Below are 25,541 nucleotides of genomic sequence, written 5' to 3'. Positions count from 1 at the left end.
GACGGTCATACCTAACGGGCTAAAGTGGACAATATTTACTAATAGTGGGCTTGAATTATTACATGGACGAAGGACGATAGAGAGAAAGGGAAGGAAGACAAACTCTCGTGCATCATTAGAAGGAGACAATGCATAGAGCAATAAGACCTAGAACTTCATAACAAAGTTCGATGGATTTGTCCCTTAATAAAAGTACAAGTTTGTTCTTTATTTCGTTCTTTCCCGTGGTTTCTAGGATTAAAATTCTTCTTATACCATCGCTCGTAGGACAGATTCACAAAGGACCGGTGAATCCCTTCGATCGTTCAGAGACTAAATTTGTAACAAAAAAGCGAAGTTTTTAACTATTTCATCACTTCCAAACAAACCAAAGTCACTGACTTAAACAAAGGCCTGTTCTGACCACCAAACTTAAAAAACCAATGGGAAAAAACCCTCCAAACAAGCTGTGAGATGAACACTTCTAATGAACACAGGTAGGTGACTGACAGAACATGATTTCTCATGCAAAAACCAAACACAAAACAAAAAACCAACCTCAAATGTGAATCTCCCAACTGGTCTCCTTCAAGGTTATTGGTCCAAATTTGATGCAACGTCACAGCCCTGTAAGCATAACACCTTAAGAAAGAAACAGCCGGTTCGTTCTCATTCGAACGAGCGCAAAGTCGACTGCAACTTTTTCACGAGGTCCTTTAACGTCAAACAGAACTCGTTATCCATCTGCAAAAAGGTGAACCGTTTCAAGAAACAGCCCCGTGCTTGCACGTAGACAGATCAAAATATCGATATCAAGATATCGACATAGTTGGTCGGGGTAGTTTTTTACCTGAGCGATAATGGTTATGTCGAGAGCAAGACTCCCAAATGACATTACACTGCTGTTCACTATTGTAAGGTGCAACTTTTCAATTTCAGCAACTGTGGACGTTTTTGTCGCATAATCTTGCTTCGATCTCGGGAAGTGGGTCGTCGTCCTCGTTTGATGTGTTGATGAATACCACGGATTCGATGTCTTTCCTGCGGGTTTGTTCCTCCAGTATCTTCACTCTCTCTTGGAGCTGTTTCAGGTACTTAATGGCATCTCCAAGAACTGAAGCCTTGTCCATCTATCAGCAGCAAAGGAAAAAACCGAGTTCAAAAGTTTCTTTTCATTTAACGGATCAACTTTCGATGCAAAAAACTCGAAAACTAAAAGAACAGTAACGGAAAGAAATAAGAATCGTTACCTTCTTTAGATCGGGAACTATAGCAGACAAAGCGATAAACCGCTGGTTAAGCTTCTCTCGACGTTTCCGCTCTGCAAGAATATGATCTTGAGCCTGTGGGATTCTACTGTTTGTAGAGGTACTTTTCGTTCCATGGCTCGTGTGGCGTAATGTGTCCTGAGAAACCAACATATCAGAAGGGAGGTTGCTAATACTCCGAGGACACACGACCTCCTCTTTTGGCCTCGTGAAGTCCATTTGGTTCGTGTAGTTGGAAGCCGAAACAGACGCGGTCGGATACGAAACGACTGGTGAGTTTGACGAATGATTATTCGTTTGATACGAACTCCATCCATCACTCTTGAGCTGTTTCACATACCCGAGTATGGCGTTGTGAGAACGGTTTAAAGAAGCCTTCTGATCGATGTTTGACTGAGCATAAGAATGCTGCAAATCCTCCCCAAAAGCTGCTGCTAATGGGACGCCAAGCTCATCTATTGAGCTCTTCTGCCACTGATTGACAAAGCCATTGTCCTCCATTCCCTAAAATGGATATAGACTTCATCAATGTCTCATTTCCTTTCCTAATCAAACGTTTTCAAGAACAACACTATCGAAAAATTCGAGTTGGTTTAAGGTATGCACGTCCTTAACACGTCCCTAATTAGTACAAGATTCGAACATAGGAACAAGACATAACCAGATTCGAACATAGGACATAGGAACAAGACAACAAGATTCGAAGATAGGAACCAGACATAACCAGATTCGACCATAGGACATAGGAACAAGACATAACCAGATTCGAACATAGGAATTCTTACTCAAGCCTCCAAAGGACATAGGAACAAGACATAATCAGATTCGAACATAGGAATTCTTACTCAAGCCTCCAAGCCCACCGCTATCAGATATAATCCTCTTTGGGCTTTTCATTTCGGGCTTCCCCTTGAGGTCTTTAAAACACGCCTGCTAGGGAGAAGTTTCCACACCCTTAGAGAATGTTTTGTTCTCCTCCCCAACCGATGTGGGATCTCACAATCCACCCCCCTTAGGGACTCAACGTCCTTGCTGGCACATCGCTCGGTGTTTGGTTCTGATACCATTTGTAATATCTCAAGCCCACCGCTTACAAATATTGTCCTCTATGGGCTTCCCCTCAAGGTTTTTAAAACGCGTCTGTTAGGGAGATGTTTCCACACTCTTATCAAAAATGTTTTGTTCTCCTTCCGATGTGGGATCTCACAATCCACTCCCCTTGGAGACTCAACGTCCTCGCTGGCTCTAATAGCATTTGTAATAGCCCAAGCCCACCGTTTACAGATATTGTCCTCTTTGGACTTCCCCTCAAGGTCTTTAAAACGCGTGTGTTAGGGAGATGTTTCCACGTCCTTGTAAGGAATACTTTGTTCCTCTCTCCAACCAATGTGAGATCTCACAATCCACCCTCCTTCGGGGCCCAGCGTCCTCACTAGCACATTGCTCGGTGTTTGGCTCTGATACCATTTGTAACAGCCCAAGCCCACCATTAACCGATATTGTCCTCTTTGGACTTTCCCCTTCAGGGTTCTTCTCAAAGTCTTTAAAACTCATTTGCTAGGGAGATATTTCCACACCCTCGTAAGAAATGCTCTATTTTTCTCTCCAACCGATGTGGGATCTCACAATCCACCCCCTAGGGGCCAGCGTCCTCACTGGCACATCACTCGGTGCCTGACTATGATACCATTCGTACCAGCTCAAGCCCACCGCTAGCAAATATTGTCCTCTTTGCCCTTTTCCTTTCGAGCTTCCTCTCAAAGTCTTTAAAACACGTCTCGTAGGGAGATAACACCCTTATAATGAATGTTTTGTTCCCCGCTCCAACAGACTTGCAATCTCACATATTCTTAAACAGATTTTACATAACCACACACAAACAAGTTCCAAAGTAGCATTCAGTTCATCAAATCCTCTTACCATCTCAGAAAAAACCACCATAGATGATCTCTCCATTCAACAAGCTCCTTCTTCTCCAAAACTAAGCTTCTCTGAACTGCAAAAACAAGCACAAACAGGGTCAATTCACGAACCCTAATTTTCTCCACAACCCATCAAAAGCAATAACAAAAGAACAGTCCCACAACAATGGAGAATCAACAAGAACCCATTTTCAGAAAAAGGGGAAAGAACCTTAATAATGTCGAAAACCTTGAATCCGTCGAAACCCAGAAAGGAAATCGACATGGAGAGCCTTTTTCAACCTTTATTGTTAAAAAAAACGGGAGAACAAGTAATGGGTCACTCTTGGATGACAAAATGATAGCTGATTTGCGATTCTTTTTGTTGTTTTGTGGACTTTGTGAGCTCAACTTCACCGACTAGCTTTTGAAATTTTGGTTAATGTGTTGATGATTCATTAAAATAAGTTCCCAATTCTTTTGAGAATATAATATTGCTGCAATTATGGGTAAGGATTCACACTTCAAAGATTAATAAACAAGTTATGGATGTAGCTATGGCAACCTTCTCGTCTAAGTTTGACATGTCACCGGATCGGGGTTGACTATCTCAATCTTCATCTTCCCAAAACAGGGTCGGGATGAAGAATATTATAACAGCCTAAGCTTAGAGCTAACAAATATTGTCTCCGCTTTCACCCATTACGTATCGTCGTCAGCTTCTCGATTTTAAAACGCATCTGCTACCGAGGGATTTAATTGTTTGTTTAAGCCTGTTTAGCCAATGGACAAGACTCTCCTCTTTCTTTCTCCCAAAATTTCTACCGGGTTCGAGGCAAATCTCCGCCAAGTTAAATAGTTATCTTTAATCTAAGTTAGTTAACTTTATCATATCTCGATTAATTAGAATATTATAATCAATTATATACGCATAAATATACCTATAAATTTAATTCACGTTCGAATTTATATTCAAACCACAATACTTTTGTTGATACATTCATATTTCATCGATATTTATATATTAACTTATATAACTAATGTTAATTCTATTTAAAGAATGGCGTTGAATTTTTCTTGAATTATTATTTATTAAAATATTGATGAAAATGTTGACACGATGAATATTAAGGATATTTAATTGATTAAGCGTGTGGCACATAAATGATTTATTTATTTATTTCCAATATATTTCTATTAATTCCTCTTTCATTATATTTATCTTAAAGATTTGGACTTAATAGAATCAATATATTATTTATATAAACAAAGTTGAATTAAATTATTAAAGATTTAAAATAATTTTTTTTTTAATTTAATAAAAATATCGACGTTGATGGATATTTGGGGAATTTTTTTAAAAAGTAATGATTAAAATCATTACTTTTTAGTTATGTCATGACGTTCTTTCCACGCCAATTCAAGTTTAGGCAAGTTATGTCTAGTCCTCCCCTGAGGAATTTATATTCTTCTTGTTTCGAAGAAACCTTAGTGATTCCTTCTCTAGGCACTAACCTCAACCGATCTCCGATCGCTCAACTCCGACTCCTGAATGATGGCTTAAGGAAGTGAATAATTACAATTATCTAGTGGTTCATAGCTAGAGTTTTGGGAGACTTTACCTCTAACTGATCTGAATTGACGTTTAGTCAATCAAGTCGAGTCTCATCTGTGATAGTTTCTCGTGATAATATATAAGTGATTACCACTATACTTGTCATGATATTAAATGATAGTCGATTGGAGAGGGAGATGAGATGGGAGTGACGAGACTTATACAGATTTAGTTCAACCAATTGAGTATAAGAAAAACCTATGAACCAAATGCGAACCAAAAGCGAACTAAAAGCGAGATCGCTGGCAAATTGAAACCCTAATAATGATCAAACTAAACCTAAAACCATGGGGAATTCTATTGGATTGGCACTTCAAATCTACAAATGGGACAATAATGGCTATTCTTCAACCAATCTTCAATGCAATTCCCATGAAACACATGTAAACAAGGCATTTGTAAAGTAAATCTTCCATTCTTCTTCTTCTTGTTCTTCAATTCATCCAAACAGATCACACAAATTCCATCCACTTCATCTTCCCTCTTCAATCTCCTCAACATCTTCGCAACCGCGCCGCCGCAAGCCGGCACCATTCCGCAGCCGTCTCCACCGCTACCGACGCCGATTTCATACCTAGCCACAATGTGCCATATCGTCAAATTCACCGTCATCGGAAACACTCTGTCCGAGCTTCTCGAATTCGCTTCGTCCCTAATTTCAATCCAACGCTCAATTAGGGCATCGGCTACCGGTTCCGCGTCGATTTCTGGTTTGAAGTTCTGGAAACTGCAAGAGAGGCTGTGGAACAGAGAATCGTCGTCTCGATTGAAGATTTCGGCGCGGAATTGATTGTCGCAGAGTGGAATTTTTAGGGTTTCTCGCTGCTGGATTAGTCGTCGTTCGCCGTTCTCCGATACCTCGAAGTGGCTGCGACGGCGACGTAGGGTGAAGATTAGGCCGATGTGTTCGATTCGCGACGGATGTTTTGGAATTCGTGACGGCGTCGGAAGATCTGTAAGTACTTCCACCACCAGGCTTTCGTATCGAGAGATTTGATGTTCCATTGAAGAGATCTGGAAAGCTTCTGCGCGGAATTTGAATCAAAACTTTGTGAAATAAATATATAAATCTATGGGTTTCCAAATTCCGTTGTTTCTTTTATTTCCTTTTCTTAATTTATTTTTAAAATATTTTATTCATCCTCCTCCTTTTAAATCTTCTATATAATATATATATATATATATATATATATATATAATATTTTTTCTATTTTTTTTCTCAATCAAAAAAATATTTTTAAATTTTCTATATATATATAAAATATTTTTTCTTTTTTTTTGCTCAATCAAAAAAATATNTGAATTTAAAAAATATGAAAACAGTTTATTGATTATAATAAATTTTTATATTTCAATGAGTACTTTTTATTATTATTATTAATTTCAATTTTAATTAATTTTTTAACTAGATTTTTATGGGCTAGTGTTATGTCAAGTCAAATTACCATGTTTAGCGAAATTAGTATAAGTTGTCAACATTTTAATAAAGACGTTGACATAATTAGAATTAAAAATTAAGTAAGTTTCGAATTTAATTTATAAATAATATATTTTTACCATTTTTGAATTTTTTAAATATATATATATATATATATATATATATATATATATATATATATATATATATATATATTTATTTATAGTTACTATTAATAATTTTTTAGAATAATATAAAAAGTTTAGAAGATAATCTATAAATACATGATAAATAGTTTTCATCTAGGTAAGATTTTTAATTTTTTTTTTTATAAAAATAAAGAATATTAATTCTCATTTTTTTTTTAAAAAATATAATACAAAATATTTTCGAATTTTTTTAAAAAGTTGGAGGGTATTTTTGAAATGATTCAAAAATATTTTTTAAATAAAATATTAGTGATTTTTTAAGTTGGATGATGAGAGTTACACGTCTGCTCGTTTAGTGAATAATCATAGATTTATAATTAAGGAATATTCTCTCCATTGGTGTGAGGTTTCTGGAGAAACCCAAAACAAAGCCATGAGAATTTATACTCAAAATGGACATTATCATACCATTTTGGAGAGTCGTGTTCGTTAACATGGTATTAGTTGTGCTAATAGATCCTCAAATATCGAACAAATGAGTCGTTTGAGGGGTGAGGGGAGGTGTTGGATGATGAAAGTCCCACATCGACTAATTTAAGGAATGGTTATGGCAAAGCCATGAGATTTTATGTTCAAAGTGGACAATATCATACCATTGCGTGGAGTCGTGTTCTCAAACATTAAATAATGCCGTTTGAAAAATATAAAAAAAAAAAAAGAATAAAATTAAAATTCGATTTAGTAAATGTCTAAAATGCCCTTTTGAAAACGAATTTGTTTAATTGTCCTAGCGGCTACAGCAGTGCCTCATCTGCGACCCGATCCCTCAACTTGGCGTTTATCTTCCAAAATCGGAATCCCCTTTGTCACTTCCTTTCCTGGGAAGATCGTACTCTGTTCCCAATTCTGAGAGCTTCATCGGAATCAATGGCGGCTTCTTATCCCAAGCTCCAGCTTCGGAAGCTGGGAAACACCGGCCTCAAAACCAGCAGTGTCGGCTTTGGTGCCTCGCCTCTCGGCAGCGTCTTCGGCCCTGTTTCTGAGGAGGATGCCGTCGCCTCCGTTCGTGAAGCCTTTCGTCTTGGCATCAACTTCTTCGACACCTCTCCGTATGGAATTCGTAACTGTTGTTTTCCTATTCACTTAGTGAGAGAGGCTTTCTTATGAAATTGACGAGTTTCTACATCAAACAATAGAGATAGAGTTTTGAGAATTTGTTCAATGCTTGGTCTTGCATGTTCATTTATTTGGACTTGACTTTGTGCCTGCTTGATTTTCGTCGAAATTTGTTGGCTCGATTTGGCTCTAGCAAGTTTTGTGTTGCTTTTTTGTTGAGATTTGTTTAGGTAAATGTAAGTTGTAACAAAGATTTGAAATATTGCTACGTGTATCCAGGTTTGATGTCCGATTTGATGTTATTGAAAGTTTAGATATGGAAGAGCCAATGGCTTTCGGAAAATATAAATCATTCCATTTTTTATATGTTTAGTTCATCGGTAAGGATATGTAAGGGCTAGTTTGGTTATCTTCTATATGATTTCTGGCTCTAGCACTGAATTTGGGTTTGCCTCTTCGACGACATGCGTGAAGGTACTATGGAGGGACCTTATCAGAAAAGATGCTTGGTAAGGGACTAAAAGCTCTAGATGTTCCAAGGAGTGAATATATAGTGTCAACAAAGTGTGGGAGATATGCTGAGGGTTTTGATTTCAGTGCTGAGAGGGTAACAAGGAGCATTGATGAGAGTTTGGCTAGGCTACAACTAGATTATGTCGATATACTGCATTGCCATGATATCGAATTTGGATCTCTTGATCAGGTTTGTTACTTTTCTTAAGAACTCATTGACCATTGAATTTTAGTTATTAACATGGTCATGTGACCTTGCATGTACAGGATTTGTTTTATAGGTTGTACAACTTTGTCCTTGAGTTCTAAAAAGCTATGAACATGGTTATTGGCATTATAATATCAAGTAAAAAGTGGATCTTCAGCCGCTAAAATTTATTTCAGGTTGTGAACGAAACGATTCCTGCACTTCAAAAGCTGAGGGAAGCTGGGAAGATTCGTTTCATTGGTATTACGGGACTTCCATTGGAAATTTTTACGTATGTGCTTGATCGAGTGCCACCTGGCTCCATTGATGTGATTCTTTCATATTGTCACTACAGTATTAACGATTCAACATTGTTAGATTTGCTACCTTACTTAAAGAGTAAGGAGATTGGAATAATCAGTGCGTCTCCTCTAGCAATGGGACTTCTAACTGATTATGGTCCCCCAGAATGGCACCCAGCTTCACCAGAATTGAAGGTACAGTTTCTCACCCCCCCCTTTCTTTCATTAGCTCCATAGTTGAATTGTGAAACTTAAAAGCTTATGCAGGGAAAGCACTTTCAGTTGACTGATGTCACGCAAAGGAAACACATTTGTTTGGGGGAGTACATTTCTCGTTCTTTACTCTTATGGCGTTTAGGTCCCATCGTGGAAACTTTATCTCTTGAAATGAAAATAATTTCTAGGTGTTGATTATAGTATGCAGTAATGACTAGTTCATTCAACCATACAAACTAACCCAAAACCATTTGTCCTAGTGCTGTGATTTTATCTTTTATTTTTTCGAACTGTGTTTTGTTTGAGCTTTGGCTTTACATTGGATTCTGATATTGTTCTCTAATTTAAATGGCTTCAGTCTGCATGCCAAGCTGCAGCTGCTCTTTGTAAAAAGAAAGGAAAACATATTTCAAAGTTAGCCCTCCAATACAGTCTGTCAAACAAAGATATTTCAACGGTTCTGGTTGGCATGAACTCTGTCAGACAGGTATCTTTCAATAATCACATTTATAGTATTCTTTGTCGATATTTCTTTCAATATCTTTCGAGTCCAATCTCCTTTTTCGAAGATCATGGCATGCCCCTATGCCATGGTGTATATACTCATTCTGTATCAATTAGTTGGTAATTTCCTGGTCCATGCTTGTACATGCCTACTTCGATGTTGAAAAAACTTGCCTCGACACCAGTGAGGAGGAAGTCCTTGTTTTCCGACATTGTTTATCTTTCATGGATAAAAAAAGTCAACCAGATTACTTTTTTATTCAACGAAAATATACCGATACAAGCAGACCACACAAGGTGGAGGGATAGGCAAAAAGATAACTTTTGTATGGAAGGAATTGGGACAGCAGAGAGCAAGTTAAATGAACTTCTTTTTGATGGATGGATAGTTCCTAAAAGATCATGAGGCTTTTTGAATTGACTTTGGATTTATGATCCTTTTTGGTTGGATATAAAATTTAATTAGAAAGAATAGTTTAAGAGGGATCGTCCCGCACCAAGACGTCAAAGGAGATTTTATGATGACAGTCCGTATCCTCTCTTATTGGCTTTGATCAAGATTATAGCAGAATTGCATAAATGGTTAGCAAGAGAGGACCAAGGAGAAAAAATGTTGGAGTTTCATGTTGCTAGTTTGAATACTAATAGTACGAGAAGCTAGTTTTTCGAAGTATAATTTTCATCCTATATTGCTACCTAGAATGTTAAAATCCTATGACCAATTGTTGAGGATTAATTGAGGATTATTGGGAGTGAGTCCCATGTTGGTTAATGTAGTGGAGGATCATGGGTTTATAAGTGAGGAATATTATCTCCATTGGTATGAGGCCTTTTGGGGAAGCCCAAAGCAAAGCCATGAGAGCTTATGCTCAAAGTGGACAATATCATACCATTGTGGAGAGTCGTGATTCCTAACATGGTATCAGAGCCATACCCTAAACTTAGCTATGACAATAGAATCCTCAAATATCGAACAAAGATTGTGAGTCTCGAAAGTGAAGTAAAAAAATGATTGAAGTGTCAAACAAAAGGTGTACTTTGTTCGAGGGCTCCAGAGAAAAGGAGTCGAGCCTCGATTAAGGGGAGGCTGTTCGAGAGCTCCATAAGCCTCAGAGAGGCTTATAGTGTACTTTGTTCGAGGGGAGGATTGTTGAGGATTATTGGGAGTGAGTCCCACATTGGTTAATTTAGTGGAGGATCATAGGTTTATAGGTTTATAAGTGAGGAATATTATCTCCATTGGTACGAGGCCTTTTGGGGAAGCCCAAAGCAAATCCACGAGAGCTTATACTCAAAGTGGATAATATCATACCATTGTGGAGAGTCGTGAATATTTATTCTCATACAATGTTAGTGTCCAAACGAGCTCCTGATTGGGCTCGTTGGATTTAAGCCCTAAAAATCAATCTCAATGAGCTGACATATAGTGTTTGTTCATAGTTTCTTCGTGACCATGCAAACTTCTTCAAAGATTGCATCATAGAATCTTAACCAAGTTGTAAAAATTTTGAAACAGGTGGAGGAAAACGTAGCTGCAGCTGAAGAACTTGCCACATTTGGGAGGGATGAGGAAACTCTATCTGAGGTTGAAGCTATCCTTCACCCTGTCAAGAATCAGACATGGCCAAGTGGAATCCAACAGAGCTGACTGCTGGTATGTCTAATTTCTTTTTAATGCTGAATGTTGAATAAAAATGAAAGAACATGCGAACAACTATCATGTATAACATGTTATGGATGTAAGGCTATCGATGCTCCAACTTTTAAATGTTCTATCAACATGTTCTTATGAATGTATATCAACTGCTATCTTTAACCTGATTCCCATTCTCTTCTGTAGCATTTTTGATAAGACTGTAGTCGTTTTACGACTGGGATGCAGTTGTCCTTTGATCCTATCTCTCCCGAATTGGAGTTTTGTTTTATGTTTTAACTGAATAAATGATTTATGAACTAATTCTCGGCCTCGCTATCATGTTATCACGTGATATGAAATCAAACCATGGGAAGATTCTGATATCAAATGATATGGAAATCACTACAAGGGAAGTAAGTTGTTAATCGAATATTTCAAGACAAGAACACTTGTTTGAGATTTGAATCAATCCACAAGCAAGATCGATCATGTTTAGCTTGAATGATTCTTGTTGATCAAATATTTCAAGGCAAGAACACTTGTTTGAGTTTTGAATTACTCCACAAGCAAGATTTGATTATGTTCAGCTTGAATAATTCTACATCAAATTATTAAAAGCATTCCAAGAAAGCACAATTGCGTAATGGTACTCTAATTTTATGATTATTAAAAACATTCCAAGAGAGCACAATTGCGTAATCAAATTATGAAAGGTACTCTAATTTTATAGATCATAATTATGCACTCTAATTTTATGATCTATGTAAAATGATCATGAAATGATCATGATCTATGTAAATGTAACTGCAGTTAATTCTAAATTTCTAAATTTCTAAATTGTAATTCATCTAAAAGAAACTTCATTCTTTTGTATCATTTTCAGTCCGGACAAAAAGTGTTTATTCGTGGAAACTGTTGAATTTGTTTTGATCTAACGAGAGTCTGAAAGTTAGTCGAGTTTGACTAAATCACTGCAAAATTAGTGTCAATTTCTCTATCCATCTCTAATTTTATTTCATTTTCCCTTCGATAATTTGAGGTAATTTTGAGGTAACGAGCTTATGAGGTTCCTCCATCAAACGATAAAAATGGAATTCTAACTTTTAACTTTTAAAAGTCTAGAAACTAAATACCTCCGACTTAAATTTGTAACTTAATTTAAAAAAAAAAAAAAACATACGTAGCAGGAAAAATGGATGAGAAATAGTTTGAGTTGAGATGGTCACAAATGGCATATGAAAGACATTTAATGCAACTGCAACAACCCAATTCATAGATCTTCAGTAATATCTTGTCCATGAAATTATCATTTCCTATGAACAAAGAGCTTTGAAGTTTCAAGCTCAGCAAGTGATAGTTTGTGTAATGACTTCTATGGCAGATCTCTAAGCAGCTATAGGGTCAAAACAAAGGTATTTGAGTATACAAAAACAAACAGTATGAACCTGTGGCATGCACAAAAATGGAAGGTTGGACTTGTTGCTTGTAACAATGGAGGCTGTGTGGCCGAGTCTCGAGTCCTGCAACACCGACACAACCAAGAAGATGGCTACTGAAATTAGTCTATACGCGATACAATCTTCGATGTACCAAGTTAAAACTGAAACTAATACTATACACACGGAATGCATGAGTCTAGTGGTTTTAACTTCAAAACTTCGTAAGTATTAGTGGATCGATCAGGTCTTGCATGCATGAAACAAAAGGAAGTTGTGAAAGTTAAGAACGAGAACGACCCCATTCGATAACTATTTGACTTTTTCTTCTTAAAAATTATACTGATTTTCTTTCCATTTTCTTAATGTAATACCAAAAAAAACAAAAATAAGTTTTTTAAAGCTAGAAAACTACTTTTAGCTTTAAAAACTTGACTTGGTTTTTCTAAGACATGGTTAAAAGTAGAAATAAAACAAAAACATTTATTCGTCAAAGTAGTATGCATAACCTAGACAAGGTGGCTAAGTGTCACGGTTGTGCCCCAAGTCGTCGAAGACGATGACTAGTAAGTGGGGGAGAATGTCACAACCTAACCGTGGCTATGCCCCAAGTAAGTCATCGAAGACGATGACTAGTTTAAGTGGGGGAGAATGTCACAACCTAACAGTGGTTCTGCCCCAAGTAAGTCACCGAGGATGATGACTAGTTTAAGTGAAGGAGAATGTCACAACCTAACAGTGGTTTTGTCCCAAGTAAGTCATCGAGGATGATGACTAGTTTAAGTGGGGGAGAATGTCACAACCTAACAGCGGTTGAGCCCCAAGTAAGTCATCGAGGACGATGACTAGTTTAAGTGGGGGAGAATGTCACAACCTATCAGCAGTTGTGCCCCAAGTAAGTCATCGAGGACGATGACTAGTTCAAGTGAGGGAGAATGTCACAAACTAACTATCTCAAAAGAAGACGGTAAGTTGTGACCCTCACATTACGACAAGAGAAACAGCGACCCTCACATGCTTACTGTTTTCACTAAAATGAGACATTCAGTAACAGCTACTAGGTCGAGTGTAAAAAGGAAAGCACGAAAGCTCAAAAGATTAAAATCAAAACAATGGGTCAAAAAGATGAGAAATGCAGGTCTAGAAACGTACTCTGATAACTCATTCATCTGTTAGTGTTGCTGTTGTTTCTCCAAAAAGAGAGCCGAGGAAATTGTGAAATTAGAGACTCCACAACTCTTGCAGGGCCTGTTTTATGTGTTGATTCTTTTCCATCAACTTGAAGATCAGCATCCTTCCAAAACTTTATCACATGAAGACTCTCTTCTTCAGTTGATCTCTGCACAACGATTCTACTAGCATAGCCCTTTTCTCTCATTTGAAGGCATATCTGAGAAGGATTATTGGCTGTAAGGGTAACCATGTACAACCAGCCTTTGTCAGACAGAAGAACATCTGCAACTGGCAATATCCTATCAATGACACTGCGGCCGTTCTCCCCTCCCGCCCAAGCCGAGGCGATTCCATCACGACCCACTTCGTCCTCTGGCGTCGGAACATAGGGCGGATTCACAACCAATACATCAACCGATCCAGCCAGTCGCTTCTCCAAACCAGATGCAATGTCAGTGGATACCAACTCTGCATGAACCCCATGTGCTTCAAGAGTCTCCTGGGTGACTCTAATGGCATGAGGGTTGATGTCTGTAGCAATATAGTGAGCCCCAGAAGCTTCCTTTCCCAGCATAAGAGCAAGAGATGTTATAACATAGCCACTACCACAGCCAACTTCTAAGCACAATGTTGGATGATGATTTAACAAGTTAACTCTCTCAGCTAAAAGTGCATCAACCAAAGCAAACGAATCATCACAGGGTTCATAAACCTCACGATGAGAACTCACTAGGTGGATTTGTGCAGTTCTGAAAGAGGACATGTGCTGGACCTGTCATGGAAATATGAATAATAAGAGATGAGCGATTGTCAAAATATATGTGTGTGTTCATAAGAAACAATTGTATCCAAAAGAAAAGGCCACCAAAAAAAGTGAGTGGCAGGAAGTGAAACCAAATCCAAGCAAGGGAGATAGCTGAGTGCACTCTCTCAATAACAAGGAAAGTAGCTAAGAGTGAGTACGTGTGGTGGAAACCCAAAACAAGATGAACAAAAAAAAAAAGCCCTCTCCATATCATTCTCTGCATGGAATCGATGTAATAATGGAGAAGGATGGGGGAGGGGAATCAATGATCAAGAGGAATCCCACTGCTTAATTGGAAATGTTGTGCCGTAATGCCACAACCTTCAATGCTCTAATACCACTTGTTATGCTGTAACGCCACAACCTTCAATACTCTGATACCACTTGTTGTGTCGTAATGCCACAACCTTCGATGCTTTGATACCAATTATTGTACTCTAAATGCCACAACCAAAATGTTATGGTACCCAATTGTTGTCGCGGAAGCGGAAGCAAGATCGATCGTACTCACACACCCACAAACAGAAATTAAACAAAAAGACACAAAGATTTACGTGATTCGAAGAGAAAAACTTCTCCTACACCTACGAATGGTAGTCAAACTAGTATATCTCTAAGAGTAGGGTGGGGGAATGAACAATCTTTTATATAAGAACCATTACAATTTTTTATTGAGAAAACCGATCACAACTTCCGAATGTACGAATCTCAATAGTTCTTTCCTCAGATGGTTCCCGGACAATCTCCGAGCAATTGCCGGAAATTTATGGTATACTAACGTGTTCCTACAGGTCAATATCAGAACCGTCACTTCAATCAGCAACTGAACACCGATTTCTCATTTTCATAAGAACACAAGAAAAAGACAGATAAAATAAGTCGAGAAGTAAAATGGAAGCAAAATCGATTCAATTTTCTCGGAAACCATCCAGAAAATCGAACTACTCGATTTGGATTCCAGCAAATGAGCAAAAAGCAACAAACAGATAAATTTTATACAAACACATTTCAAACAAATTAGTGGAGTTCAGCGAGCGATTAAGCACAAAATCAATCAGACTGGAAAAAGTGCAATTGAAATCAAAAGAAAGATAGAGAATAGATACAATACCAGGAAAGGAGAACGGAGGTGCGAGGAAACGTGAAACAAACTGGAAGGCTGAAGAGAGGGATTAATGGTGGCGGACAGAAAGTGAACAGTGGGATTGAGGAAGATTGAATGCTGGGCCCTCAACGAGAAGTTGCAGAAGAATGCAGTGAGTCATACGGCGGAGGTAAAAGAGGAGCGGTGAGGCAGTGAAGTTGCAGTACCGACGAGTGGACGCGGCGGCGGGAAAAAGGGTGCCGGCGGGGAGTTGGTGGAGATCGGAAGAAGAAGGAAAATGTGTGCGCGGCTGGGGAAACGGAGGGGAAAGCAAAATGGGTTTAGGTTTTTACAATTATTTTATTTAACGTTAAATTACAATTTTATTACTTAAAAAAAGAATATTGAAACAAATTTTAAAAATTATGCATTTTTTTTATTTCGCGTCCCATAAATTAAAAAAAAAATCATTTTTTAAAATTTAATTGATTTCTTAAACACCAATCAAATTCATTAATTCAATTTATAATTTAAACCTTAGAATATTGTATTTTTTAAATCTATAAATAAATAAATAAATTAGAGTTCTCGGGATTCAAGCGTTATAAACTTTAAATAATGAGTAATTATAAAGGTAAGCTTTTTAATATAATTTTACTAAAAATGACGTGCGAAGGCTAAATTATTTATAATACACATGGACTATGATATTAGTTTTAATTATGTCACAATGACTTAGAGACGTTCTATGTATTAATCAACTGAATAGTGCTCAAATTGGTAGTTTTGCATCTACCCTTTACCTTAAAATTTGATTCAAATATATCGACACAATTATTTTATCGTCAAAACAACGTAATTGCTAAGTTGCAACGAAATAGTGATGAACACGACTTTTGAGAAAAAGAATAAAAGGATTGGAACCTGTAGATACACAAGTTATTAGGCCGGTATAACAAATATCTGATTCTCTCCCAACGAACTTGATTTTGTAGGTAACATATTATACCTTTAGTGTAGAAAATATATTTTTTTAATAAGAGAATCTTATCGATGATTGAAATTTACAAAAGGAATGTAATATTCAAGATGTTTACAAAAGACATACGATATAACTTAGTAAACAACATTGTCGAAGAGTTTTTGCATCGACCCAAGCCCACCGCTTGCAAATATTGTCCTCCTCGTACTTTTCATTTGGAGCTTTCCCTCATAATTTTTAAAACGTGTCTACTCGGAAGAGATTTTCACACCCTTATAAAGAATGTTTCGTTCTCCCCAACCGACGTGGGATCTCATAATTTTACGTAAAACGGGAAAAGGGAGGGAGAACTCTCAAGCCAAGCTAAAGAAAGTAACATAAAAAGCTTCAAAATCAGCACATAGAACAGGAGAGCTTACACCGAAATAGAGAAACAAGCAGCTAAGATCTTCAATCCTCAGGTGTGAAAATTAGAGTTTCCAAGTTACATCAGAACTATACCAAATGAATTTTACAGTCAGTTGTAGCATTCACTGTTTGGTAATGCAACTAATAACATTATCTATCTGTGACCTTTCATTTCTATCCTATTTCCTGGCTTACAATATCGGTTAGACAGCACGGACACTCTAATTCGTTCGTAGGTTAAGAATCATAAAGACGACAACAGTACGATATCGGGCAACGACGTTGACCAATACTCAGCTCTAAAGGGTTTTGAGATGCCAAGAGTCCAGGAATATGACTAATTTACATAAACCTGTGCAATCGCAATCAATCTAACTGGCAGCACGCTGTAGTGGAGGCCAAGCGATCTCGTCGTCTATATAGCCATGAATGAGGAAATCAGAGCAATTCTTTCGACATCCATGGTTATATGGATTCCGAAATTTCCCATCTGGACCACGAAGATATCCATAGCGAATGGCATTTGACACTTCGTTAGTGGTGATATTTCGTGCTATCTGCATCAACGAAGATCGTTCATCATTCTATCAACAATAATATACTAGTTCGGAAACGAGGTATTCCCATGATTATGTTCGGTATATAGTACATTTCAATCTTTAAAAACACTCAGAAAACACACAAACCACATAATATGGATAAACCTACACTGTTCTATTGAGAGTTCTAACTTAGAGACCCTAAAAATAGGCTACAAACCAGACTACGAACAAATAAACTATGATAAAACAGTTGACCACAAGCAACTAAAAAATGATCTCATAAGCGCTAATTGCCAACAATTAAAGGTTACTGCACAGTAACACAGTAAATGAAATAAAGGGGCTTTAAAGAACATGGCCAAGAAGAAATTAAGGAACTAAGCTCAAACCAAACTATACCCAAAGCCAGGTCGAAACCATCAGGAGCGTGACAGGTGGCAAGATCTGACACATTAAAAGTGGAATGGATCTTGAAGTGTGGAGGAAGATCAACCTTATAGGCACTAGGACCAAAGTGTTCCAGAGAATAGGAAAAGGGCTAACTTGCTTTGGAAAAAGTTCGCCGTGAACTCCGGTAGGCAGCCGTGAGTTCCTTAGAACCATGACTAGGTCTCCAACTACAGAAGACTTGGGGCAGCGGTGTAAATAATCAGCCTAACCTCCAAATGGTCGTGAACCTCTTTGTGAAGTTCGGCAATACGTTCACCAATCTCCTTGGCTTCCGTTTGCACATTCAAAGAAGATGGTACTGTAGCCAGGTCCTAGGTAAAACTAGGAAGTTTAGTATTGCCAAACTCTTCGAGATGGTAGTGCACATCTCAAATGGTGACATTCCTGTTGATTGATTCCTCATATATAAGCAAACTCCGCTTGAGGAAGAGCAAGGTCTCATTGGCGCGGCTTATCCCCACAAAGGAAACGAATCTTTGCCAAGAGTTCGCTTAGTTATTTTGGTTTGTCTATCGATTTTAGGTGACTTGAGGAACTGGGTAACGAATGCTTTCTACTAAGTGCATTAGCCACTTTGTTAGTTTTTTTCGAACCTTGTGTTTAATTAGGAAATCAAACTTTTGAATAAATGTGATCCATTTAGAACGCATCCTTCTTATAGCCTTTTTTTGTGTGAAGAAATTCATGAAAATAGTGATCTGTTAAGAGTATAAGCTCCTTTCATAACAAGTAATGCTCCCATTGTTTATGGGCTCTAACTAGGGAATAATGTTCTTGCTAGTCGGTGCTCCATTTTTGCCTAGAATTTAAGTTTTTCACTGAAATATTCTATGAAGGACATTAGCCTACAAAGATGAAGTTCACTGACGGGTTTTTTGGTGACAGGTTGAAAAGACAGTATGGAAAAGACAGTATACAAAAGACACTGACGGGTTTTTTGGTGACAGGTTGAGAAACTAGTCTACAGGTTCCTCCAAATTCAATCCAGTAGGTTGAGATCAACCAAATGTGTAATGTTATTAAGAACGTTAAGAGTAAGAAGTTATCGTTGTCCAATCCTATCACGAAAACCAGAGGTTCAATATGTCCTCAGATGTATATGGTTCCAGAAGATGCGACTAAAAATACTATATCTTGTTATGGAAAATTGAGCTACAGTGTTGGTTTTGACAATTACCTGAGATGCCTGAGCCACGGTCAAAGTTGTGGCAGCCAAAAATATGATACCGTCCAGAAAAAGAAATATAACGACTCCGGGATAATGAACTACCACATGAAGAAACCAAGTTTCTCCGGTTTGCAATGCTGAAGGCACTTCATAGATTCCTGCAATAGAAGAGAAAGCTCATACCAATTTCAAAAGAAGAAAAGTGATGTCTTAAACAAACTTGTATCATTCACTTGTCTCAAATGACATACTTTTTATGGCAATACAGCCAGCAAGGAGTGATGTCAAAGTTCCCAAACAGACGAAGACAAAAAAATCCCGTTTATTCCGCTGCAAAGTATCATAAAAAATTAACGGAATAAAGTTGTCAGATAATCAGAGTGACATGAAGCTATATAGTCCAAATGTGTCTCTTATATCATCTATTTGTATGCAATAACTGCAATAGTTCGCACAGAATTATCCCTTAATTCATCTAGTTGTCTATATAATTTAAAGAATAAGATCCACAAATGAATAACACATCCAAGATCAAAATTAAAAACAAGCAGATCTTCCCACCTTCCCCACACAATTAGATATCCACGGGCAGTGGTGGTCAAACTGTTCCACACATCGATTACAAGTAGGACAGTGCTTCGAACGAACGGGTCTAATTATCTGAAAGCAACGTGATAGTGTCAACTTAGATCACCAGAGAAAATACGTTCATCAATTATACCACAAGATTATGTCCCTTTAAAGATCAATTTTTATCAAAAGGTTTCTGAAATAAACCTTGCAAGTGGGGCATAGTTGAGACCAATTCCCCATCCATACTGAAGAATTGTTGAGATCAATGCTCAACAAAGGATCCTGAAAAAATGCAAGAAATTCAATTATGTAATAAAATATAATAGTAAACTACAAGTAATAAACGAATGAACAGGTTTTCCATTAAAAATCAAAACACTGAAATTCCTCAAACAGAGACTCATATACCTCTGTATTGGCAGGATTGCCCAACTCCCCGGGTCTTTTTATGTAGCCTGGATCCTTGCTGCACATAATAGTAAAAACTACCATTATTTTTTTTTTTTAAATGAGGAACAATTCCATTATTCAAGATTCAAGATTACAAAAAAGAAGGATACAGTATTGTATCCTCACTAGGAACCGATATCATTGCTGTTGATCCAAAAATCGTTATGGCAGTTGGCATGGTAACATATAAAGGGAACCTACTTGTAGGCTCTTGTTATCATTACGATGTTCATAAGTCTTGTAATTGCAATCAATTTCTATAAGCTTTTGGATTGACATGATTTATAACCGAGTCATTCGGGGGAGAAATTATAAGAATCACTCATATAAATAATAAGGCGTCAAGAGAACTGATCAGACAAGTTACAAAGATAGAGAATGAGCATGTGCCAGGTAGGTTAGGGAATTACCTACTACACGTATAAAACATTATCATAGCAACAAATGTCAAACAGAGGGCCGCCCATGCCCAAAGTCCAACAACAGCAGTAACCTTCGCAAGATTAGAGCCTACAGTCAATAATAAGTCAGACATATTCTCCAAGTAAAATAGACATTTTCAATGAGAAGATAACTTGCCTCCAAGAACTGAGTTGATGAAGAGGATCACGAGAATGATGATGATACATAGTAAAATAGGGGCATAACCAAAATTTTTAATCTTCCTAGTACAAAATTTTGCTCCAAAGTGGCTGTGATGTGTCGGTTGTGCTTTAGACTATAAAATATCAGAACACCCAATATCATATCAGCTTGAAAATGATCTAAACAAGTCAATAAAACCTTCATTATTAAAAAGCAAGCCACATTTTTGTTCGGAAACATACAAGGAAATTAGCAATTTGCCGATGACCTTTATCAGATGCAAGCTGGAAAGGAGTATAACCGGCATTGTCTTTGATCAACAATTCTTGCTTTGTTCCGGCATGCACAAGAACAGTACATGCCTCCACATTTCCACTTAATGCAGCCCAATGCACAGGGGTACAACCTAATAAAAAGCATAGAAGAACTTATGAAACCTAAGGCAGAATAATTAGATGAATCAAGATATAGGCAATTAACTATTTAAATAATTAGCGTGTCCCCTGCCATAAACTGAACAACCTGGTGGGGTGATTAGATTATCGCTATAAGTGCAATAAGTAATTGTTATCCTGTGCAAAACCAACCACTTAGAGGCCTTAGTTTTCTTTCTCAAACAATTTAACTCATTTCAAGCCCTTATTCAAGAACTGGAAAATTGTATCACATCTTTGAAGCTGTCATACTGAAAGATATGACTGGCAAATTTACCATTATGAAGAAATCAATTAAAAAAAAGAAAAGTGTACATGGGGGAAGCCCTAAAAATGAAGTACATAGCATATGGGGACACGGGAAAATACACACGATGGCTTTTCTTCCCCTTTTTTTGGATGTGTCAACGTTAGATGTACAAAAGATAGCCAAAACTATCACGAGACTTTCCAGAGCTTAAAATTTGAAAGGGCATATTTCTTCTCTATCTAACCCAGGAAGATGATCACACTCGAACGACACTAGTAAAAACTTAAAAAAAATAGAAACCAAAGAATAACACTGGTCTCAATTCAGAAATGCATGTGTAGTATACCTTCTTTATCTTGTCTTCCTTGGCTTGCATCTCTGAATAAAAGAAGTCTAATTGTATCTGCAAATCCTTTGTATGCAGCCCTGATTGAAACCATGAGATGAACTTTCGTTCTGAAGCGTCTAGATATATTTTAAATGAAGAGACCGAAAAACAAAAGAAACCATATAATATTGATAAAGAGAAGACATTTGTACGCCCACCCTCTACCTTTGGTTCATCAATCAGTTTAGGTGAACAAGAGAATAAATAACTTTTTACACAATTTGAATGGCCAGAAAATAAAGTCCAATATTGAATGTGAAACAATCAATCATTTGAAATAGCCGAGAGTTTGACATCTTAATACAACCAAGTCAACAATCCCTTTTAGGAGAGAGAATTCAATAGATATTAATATTTGAGAGCTCGAGAAACCACATACGATGTTGACCTTATAAAAAATCCTTTCTGACTTCATTATAAAGATAAATCTTCCTCAGTTCAGTTTCCAGAGGTTTGCATTGAATTATATCCCTTACTAACAAATGATGGACTTTATAGGCCTAGATTAATCTTTGCCAGATCAAAATTGACCAAAACTCAGTAGGAGGTTGAAAATATGCTAAATAGAAATATTATAATACAGTAGGGGGATATACCAAGCTTTCCATTTAGAGATGTATGCATGTATGCATCATAACACAGTTGCTACAATTACCAAGTATACCTTCAGATAAGACTTATTTCAACCATCCCAATTTTGAATACTACAGATGTCAGCAGCTAAGATAAACCAAAAAAGAAGTGGGAAAGGGATGTTATCGATCTCTACATTTAATTGTCTTGGTTCAAATGCTTAAAACGATAGACAGAGTATTTATTGTATATATCCAAAGGCTTGGGGCATACCAATGAAGAGGACTCCTCCCTTCATTATCTGGAACGTCAAAGTCAGCGTGGAATTTGGCAACAATGTGATTCAAGAATGCAGTCTGTCCATATTGAGCAGCAACATGAACTGCCTGCATTTCATGCCGAAATGCACAAATTTGAGTCAAACGGAGCGCAGAAAATTAATGAATAATAATGATGAATAAAAATCAAATCAATTGAACAGTAAATGACGACGAATGAAGTGAACAGCCCATCATGAGGATGAATGAAGGAAACAGTCTATAAACAGAATGGGTTTTTAATACGATAAATCAAAATAAATTAAGATGCTGAAAATGGACAATACTATCTTTCGGTGAGTGTATATTATGAGAAACCAAACGTTCATCGCTTAATATCATGGCAACCATAAATTTTCTTTGCAAATGCATTCTGAATACTATTCTACAGTTTTAAATATGAAATTCACAATATATCAGATATCCCCTCATTAGTAATATCATTAATTCATACTCCACTAGATTTGAGACTGGAAATCCTCTCCATTAAAATTTAAAATATAATATCACGAACAAAAATACATGAGCTCATCTCTATGTAAAAAGCATCTGAGGTTCATAATTAACCACAACTTTCAGAAGAAATATCATATATGTGAAAACTGTCCTCGTATCGTCAATATCTAACCAAATCAAAAGTTGCTAAATATTCAAAGTTACCCGATACCCATTTATATCAGCTGCCTCCACTCGAGCTCCATTCAGCAGGAGTACATCCGCAGCCATAATTGAACCTCGAACTGCTGCCCAGTGAAGCGCTGTCTGCTGCAATTTGTCACAGGAATTGACATCCGCTCCATGCTGACGAAAACAATCATCAAAAACTTTGGTAGGGAACTGACATAAACCTCAAAAGACCATCAATTTAAACTTCTTGAGCAACATAAAAAATGCCCTAATGCTATGAAATTCATCAATACAAAAATCCAACACATGCACTTCCTTCACATCCAATAAACTTTATTCTTGTTCCTCTATCTGGAACGACACATAAATCATGCTACGCCAGCTTTACATTCCATAAAACAAGTCAACTGACTGAACTCAAAACATGCAATGTAACAGGGACGATTAATCTACATCCAACAATCTAGACAGACAGAATATCATTAAAATCAAGTAGGCAAAAAGGTCATAAAAAAAAAAACCTCAATGATGTACTGGACGATATCAGGGAAGTTGTTTAAAGCAGCCCATTGCAAAGCATAGTACCCGTTGGAATCAGGAACCAAAACAGAAGCTCCATGCTCTTCAACGAAACTCCTCACTTTCTGGAAGTCGCCATAAGCAGAAGCAGAGTAAACGTCTACAATGGCAACTTCAGGGTTTGTCTGAGATTTCGAGTTGGGTGATGCTACAACCTCAATCTCAGACGAAGCCATGTGAGGTAAAACTTGAAAAGGAACCAGGGAGATAGCTGATTGCACTCTAAAGTACCAAGGAAAATAGCTAAGAGTGAAATTTTGTGTACAAAAATATAAACGACAAAACAAAACCTTCTCTGCACCGTATCGATGCAAAGATGGAGAAGAATTAATAATCAACAGAGTACAATTATCATGGGTCTCATTCAACCATAGAAGCTATCAGTTTGGGCAGAACATAACAGAACGATTCCACTGTTTGATAGAAAAAAAGGACAATAAAGAATCGAACAATCATTGATATAAGAACCATTTAAACAAAAATTCTTGAAAACGCCAATCATATAGTTATGCAAACGGTTCCCAAGCAATATTTCAAAAAATTCCCAGTAGAGATTTAGTAGTCTTCGGTGAAATAAGCGCATATTCTTAAAAGCTCCATCAAAACCATCACTAACCTATATTTCACTTTAATCAGATCAAACTAGTCAATAAGAGCAAGTCACAACAAAATACTCCTCAATTCGATTTGAGACGAACCCGTCAACACAAACAAACAACTCAATTCGACAGCCACATAAATTTGACACACCAGTTTCATTTCGAATTCTGGATACTCGAAACAAATTACCATAATTCAGCGAAGTTCCCAAAAATCAATCATAAGGGAAAGCAAACAATTGCAGTTAAACAAACAAAAAAAAGATAGAGAAATGTTTTCAATACCAGGGAAAGAACGGGGGGGTCGAGACAACTACTGCGAGGAGATGGAGAAAATTAGAGAAGTTCTATGGAATCTTCGAAGGCGGGCGTGAAGTGAAGACTGAAGAAGAAGGATCGACGAGAATTAAGCAGTGGGATTTGACGGAATGTCTCTGAAAGAGATTGAAAAAACGGATATACACTCCAAAAAACTCTCCTTTTTTTTCCTTTCTTGCCAAATAGGTCCATGAACCTCGTTTTGCAATTTTTTTTGTATGTATATATATATATATATATATACACATATAAATTATAAAATTGGTTGGTTAGGGTTTGTAAACGAAGATATAAGAGATACTTACACGGGATTGAGAGATTTGAAAATGAACGTCGAGTGCTATAGAGAAGCGTTGAACGCCCTAAGTATAAACGGACAGTGGTTGATCTGACACCAAGGTTAAGTCTTGGAGAGGTTTGTAAGTGCTAAATATGAATGGAGCGAGAGATCGTAGCGGAACCTGAAAGAAGTTAGGGGTCGTGAGAACTCGATCGTGTTTGGACGAGCGTGTTGGTGTTTGAGATTAGAGGATGGGGGGCGTATACCATGAGTATCATGCATGATGTAGTTGTGTTATGAATGTGATATATGTGTGTTAGCTTGTATACGAGAAGCATGATCTTTTGTGATACGTGCATGTGGTATGTTGGTTGGTTAGGGTTTGTAAAAGAAGATATAAGAGGTACTTACACGGGGTCGAGAGATTTGAAAATGAACGTCGAGTGCTATTGAAAAGCGTTGGAACGCCCTAAGTATAAACGGGTAGTGGTCGATCTAACACAAAAGTTAAGTTTTTGAGAGGTTGGTAAGTGCTGAACAGGAATGGAATAAGAGATCGCACAAAACGTGAATATATGTTAATGGGTCAAGAGGGTTACCGTGAGGACTTGGTCGTGTTTGGATGAGCTTGTTAGAGTCTGAGATTAGAGGTGGGTGAGTATACCACGAGCATCATGCACAATGTAGCTGTGTGTATGAACGTGATATATATGTTTA

The 25,541-nt window shown here is 37.2% G+C and overlaps 4 protein-coding genes and 1 pseudogene across 5 annotated transcripts; 1 reads left to right on the top strand and 4 right to left on the bottom strand.

Moving 5' to 3' along the window:
- Positions 1-356: 356 nt before the first annotated feature.
- On the bottom strand, positions 357-3,521 carry LOC111811894 (annotated as a pseudogene).
- A 1,431-nt stretch (positions 3,522-4,952) lies between these two features.
- Positions 4,953-5,804, bottom strand: LOC111776306 (ERAD-associated E3 ubiquitin-protein ligase HRD1-like). Its single transcript, XM_023655729.1, has one exon. It carries the CDS (start codon positions 5,766-5,768, stop codon positions 5,061-5,063), a length of 708 nt encoding a protein of 235 aa, XP_023511497.1. The 5' UTR covers positions 5,769-5,804; the 3' UTR covers positions 4,953-5,060.
- A 1,328-nt stretch (positions 5,805-7,132) lies between these two features.
- On the top strand, positions 7,133-11,000 carry LOC111776398 (L-galactose dehydrogenase). 2 transcript variants are annotated; one of them, XM_023655836.1, is made up of 5 exons: positions 7,133-7,438; positions 7,920-8,148; positions 8,343-8,642; positions 9,022-9,150; positions 10,684-11,000. In XM_023655836.1, the coding sequence occupies exons 1-5, from the start codon at positions 7,257-7,259 to the stop codon at positions 10,813-10,815; spliced, it is 972 nt and encodes a 323-aa protein (XP_023511604.1). In that variant the 5' UTR covers positions 7,133-7,256; the 3' UTR covers positions 10,816-11,000. The 2 variants fall into 2 exon arrangements, with proteins under 2 accessions (XP_023511604.1, XP_023511605.1); XM_023655837.1 differs by lacking the exons at positions 9,022-9,150; positions 10,684-11,000 and adding an exon at positions 8,715-9,015.
- Positions 11,001-12,048: 1,048 nt separating this feature from the next.
- Positions 12,049-15,641, bottom strand: LOC111811161 (hemK methyltransferase family member 2-like). Its single transcript, XM_023697911.1, has 3 exons — positions 15,329-15,641; positions 13,392-14,184; positions 12,049-12,323 (listed from the first exon to the last, which is right to left on the bottom strand). Exon 2 carries the CDS (start codon positions 14,173-14,175, stop codon positions 13,405-13,407), a length of 771 nt encoding a protein of 256 aa, XP_023553679.1. The 5' UTR covers positions 14,176-14,184; positions 15,329-15,641; the 3' UTR covers positions 12,049-12,323; positions 13,392-13,404.
- Positions 15,642-16,709: 1,068 nt separating this feature from the next.
- LOC111776240 (probable protein S-acyltransferase 23) lies at positions 16,710-24,730 on the bottom strand. Its single transcript, XM_023655639.1, has 14 exons — positions 24,512-24,730; positions 23,570-23,849; positions 23,082-23,222; positions 22,378-22,490; positions 21,490-21,569; positions 20,702-20,865; positions 20,454-20,592; positions 20,285-20,384; positions 19,833-19,890; positions 19,629-19,706; positions 19,413-19,511; positions 19,103-19,181; positions 18,861-19,009; positions 16,710-17,248 (listed from the first exon to the last, which is right to left on the bottom strand). The coding sequence occupies exons 2-14, from the start codon at positions 23,801-23,803 to the stop codon at positions 17,063-17,065; spliced, it is 1,620 nt and encodes a 539-aa protein (XP_023511407.1). The 5' UTR covers positions 23,804-23,849; positions 24,512-24,730; the 3' UTR covers positions 16,710-17,062.
- Between the last annotated feature and the right edge of the window lie 811 nt (positions 24,731-25,541).

The sequence above is a fragment of the Cucurbita pepo genome, chromosome LG15, assembly GCF_002806865.2.
Source record: "Cucurbita pepo subsp. pepo cultivar mu-cu-16 chromosome LG15, ASM280686v2, whole genome shotgun sequence".
In the NCBI taxonomy this organism is placed as follows: domain Eukaryota; kingdom Viridiplantae; phylum Streptophyta; class Magnoliopsida; order Cucurbitales; family Cucurbitaceae; genus Cucurbita; species Cucurbita pepo.
The sequence above is the reverse complement of the archived record's forward strand: the minus strand, read 5'-3'. Positions and strand labels throughout refer to the sequence as shown.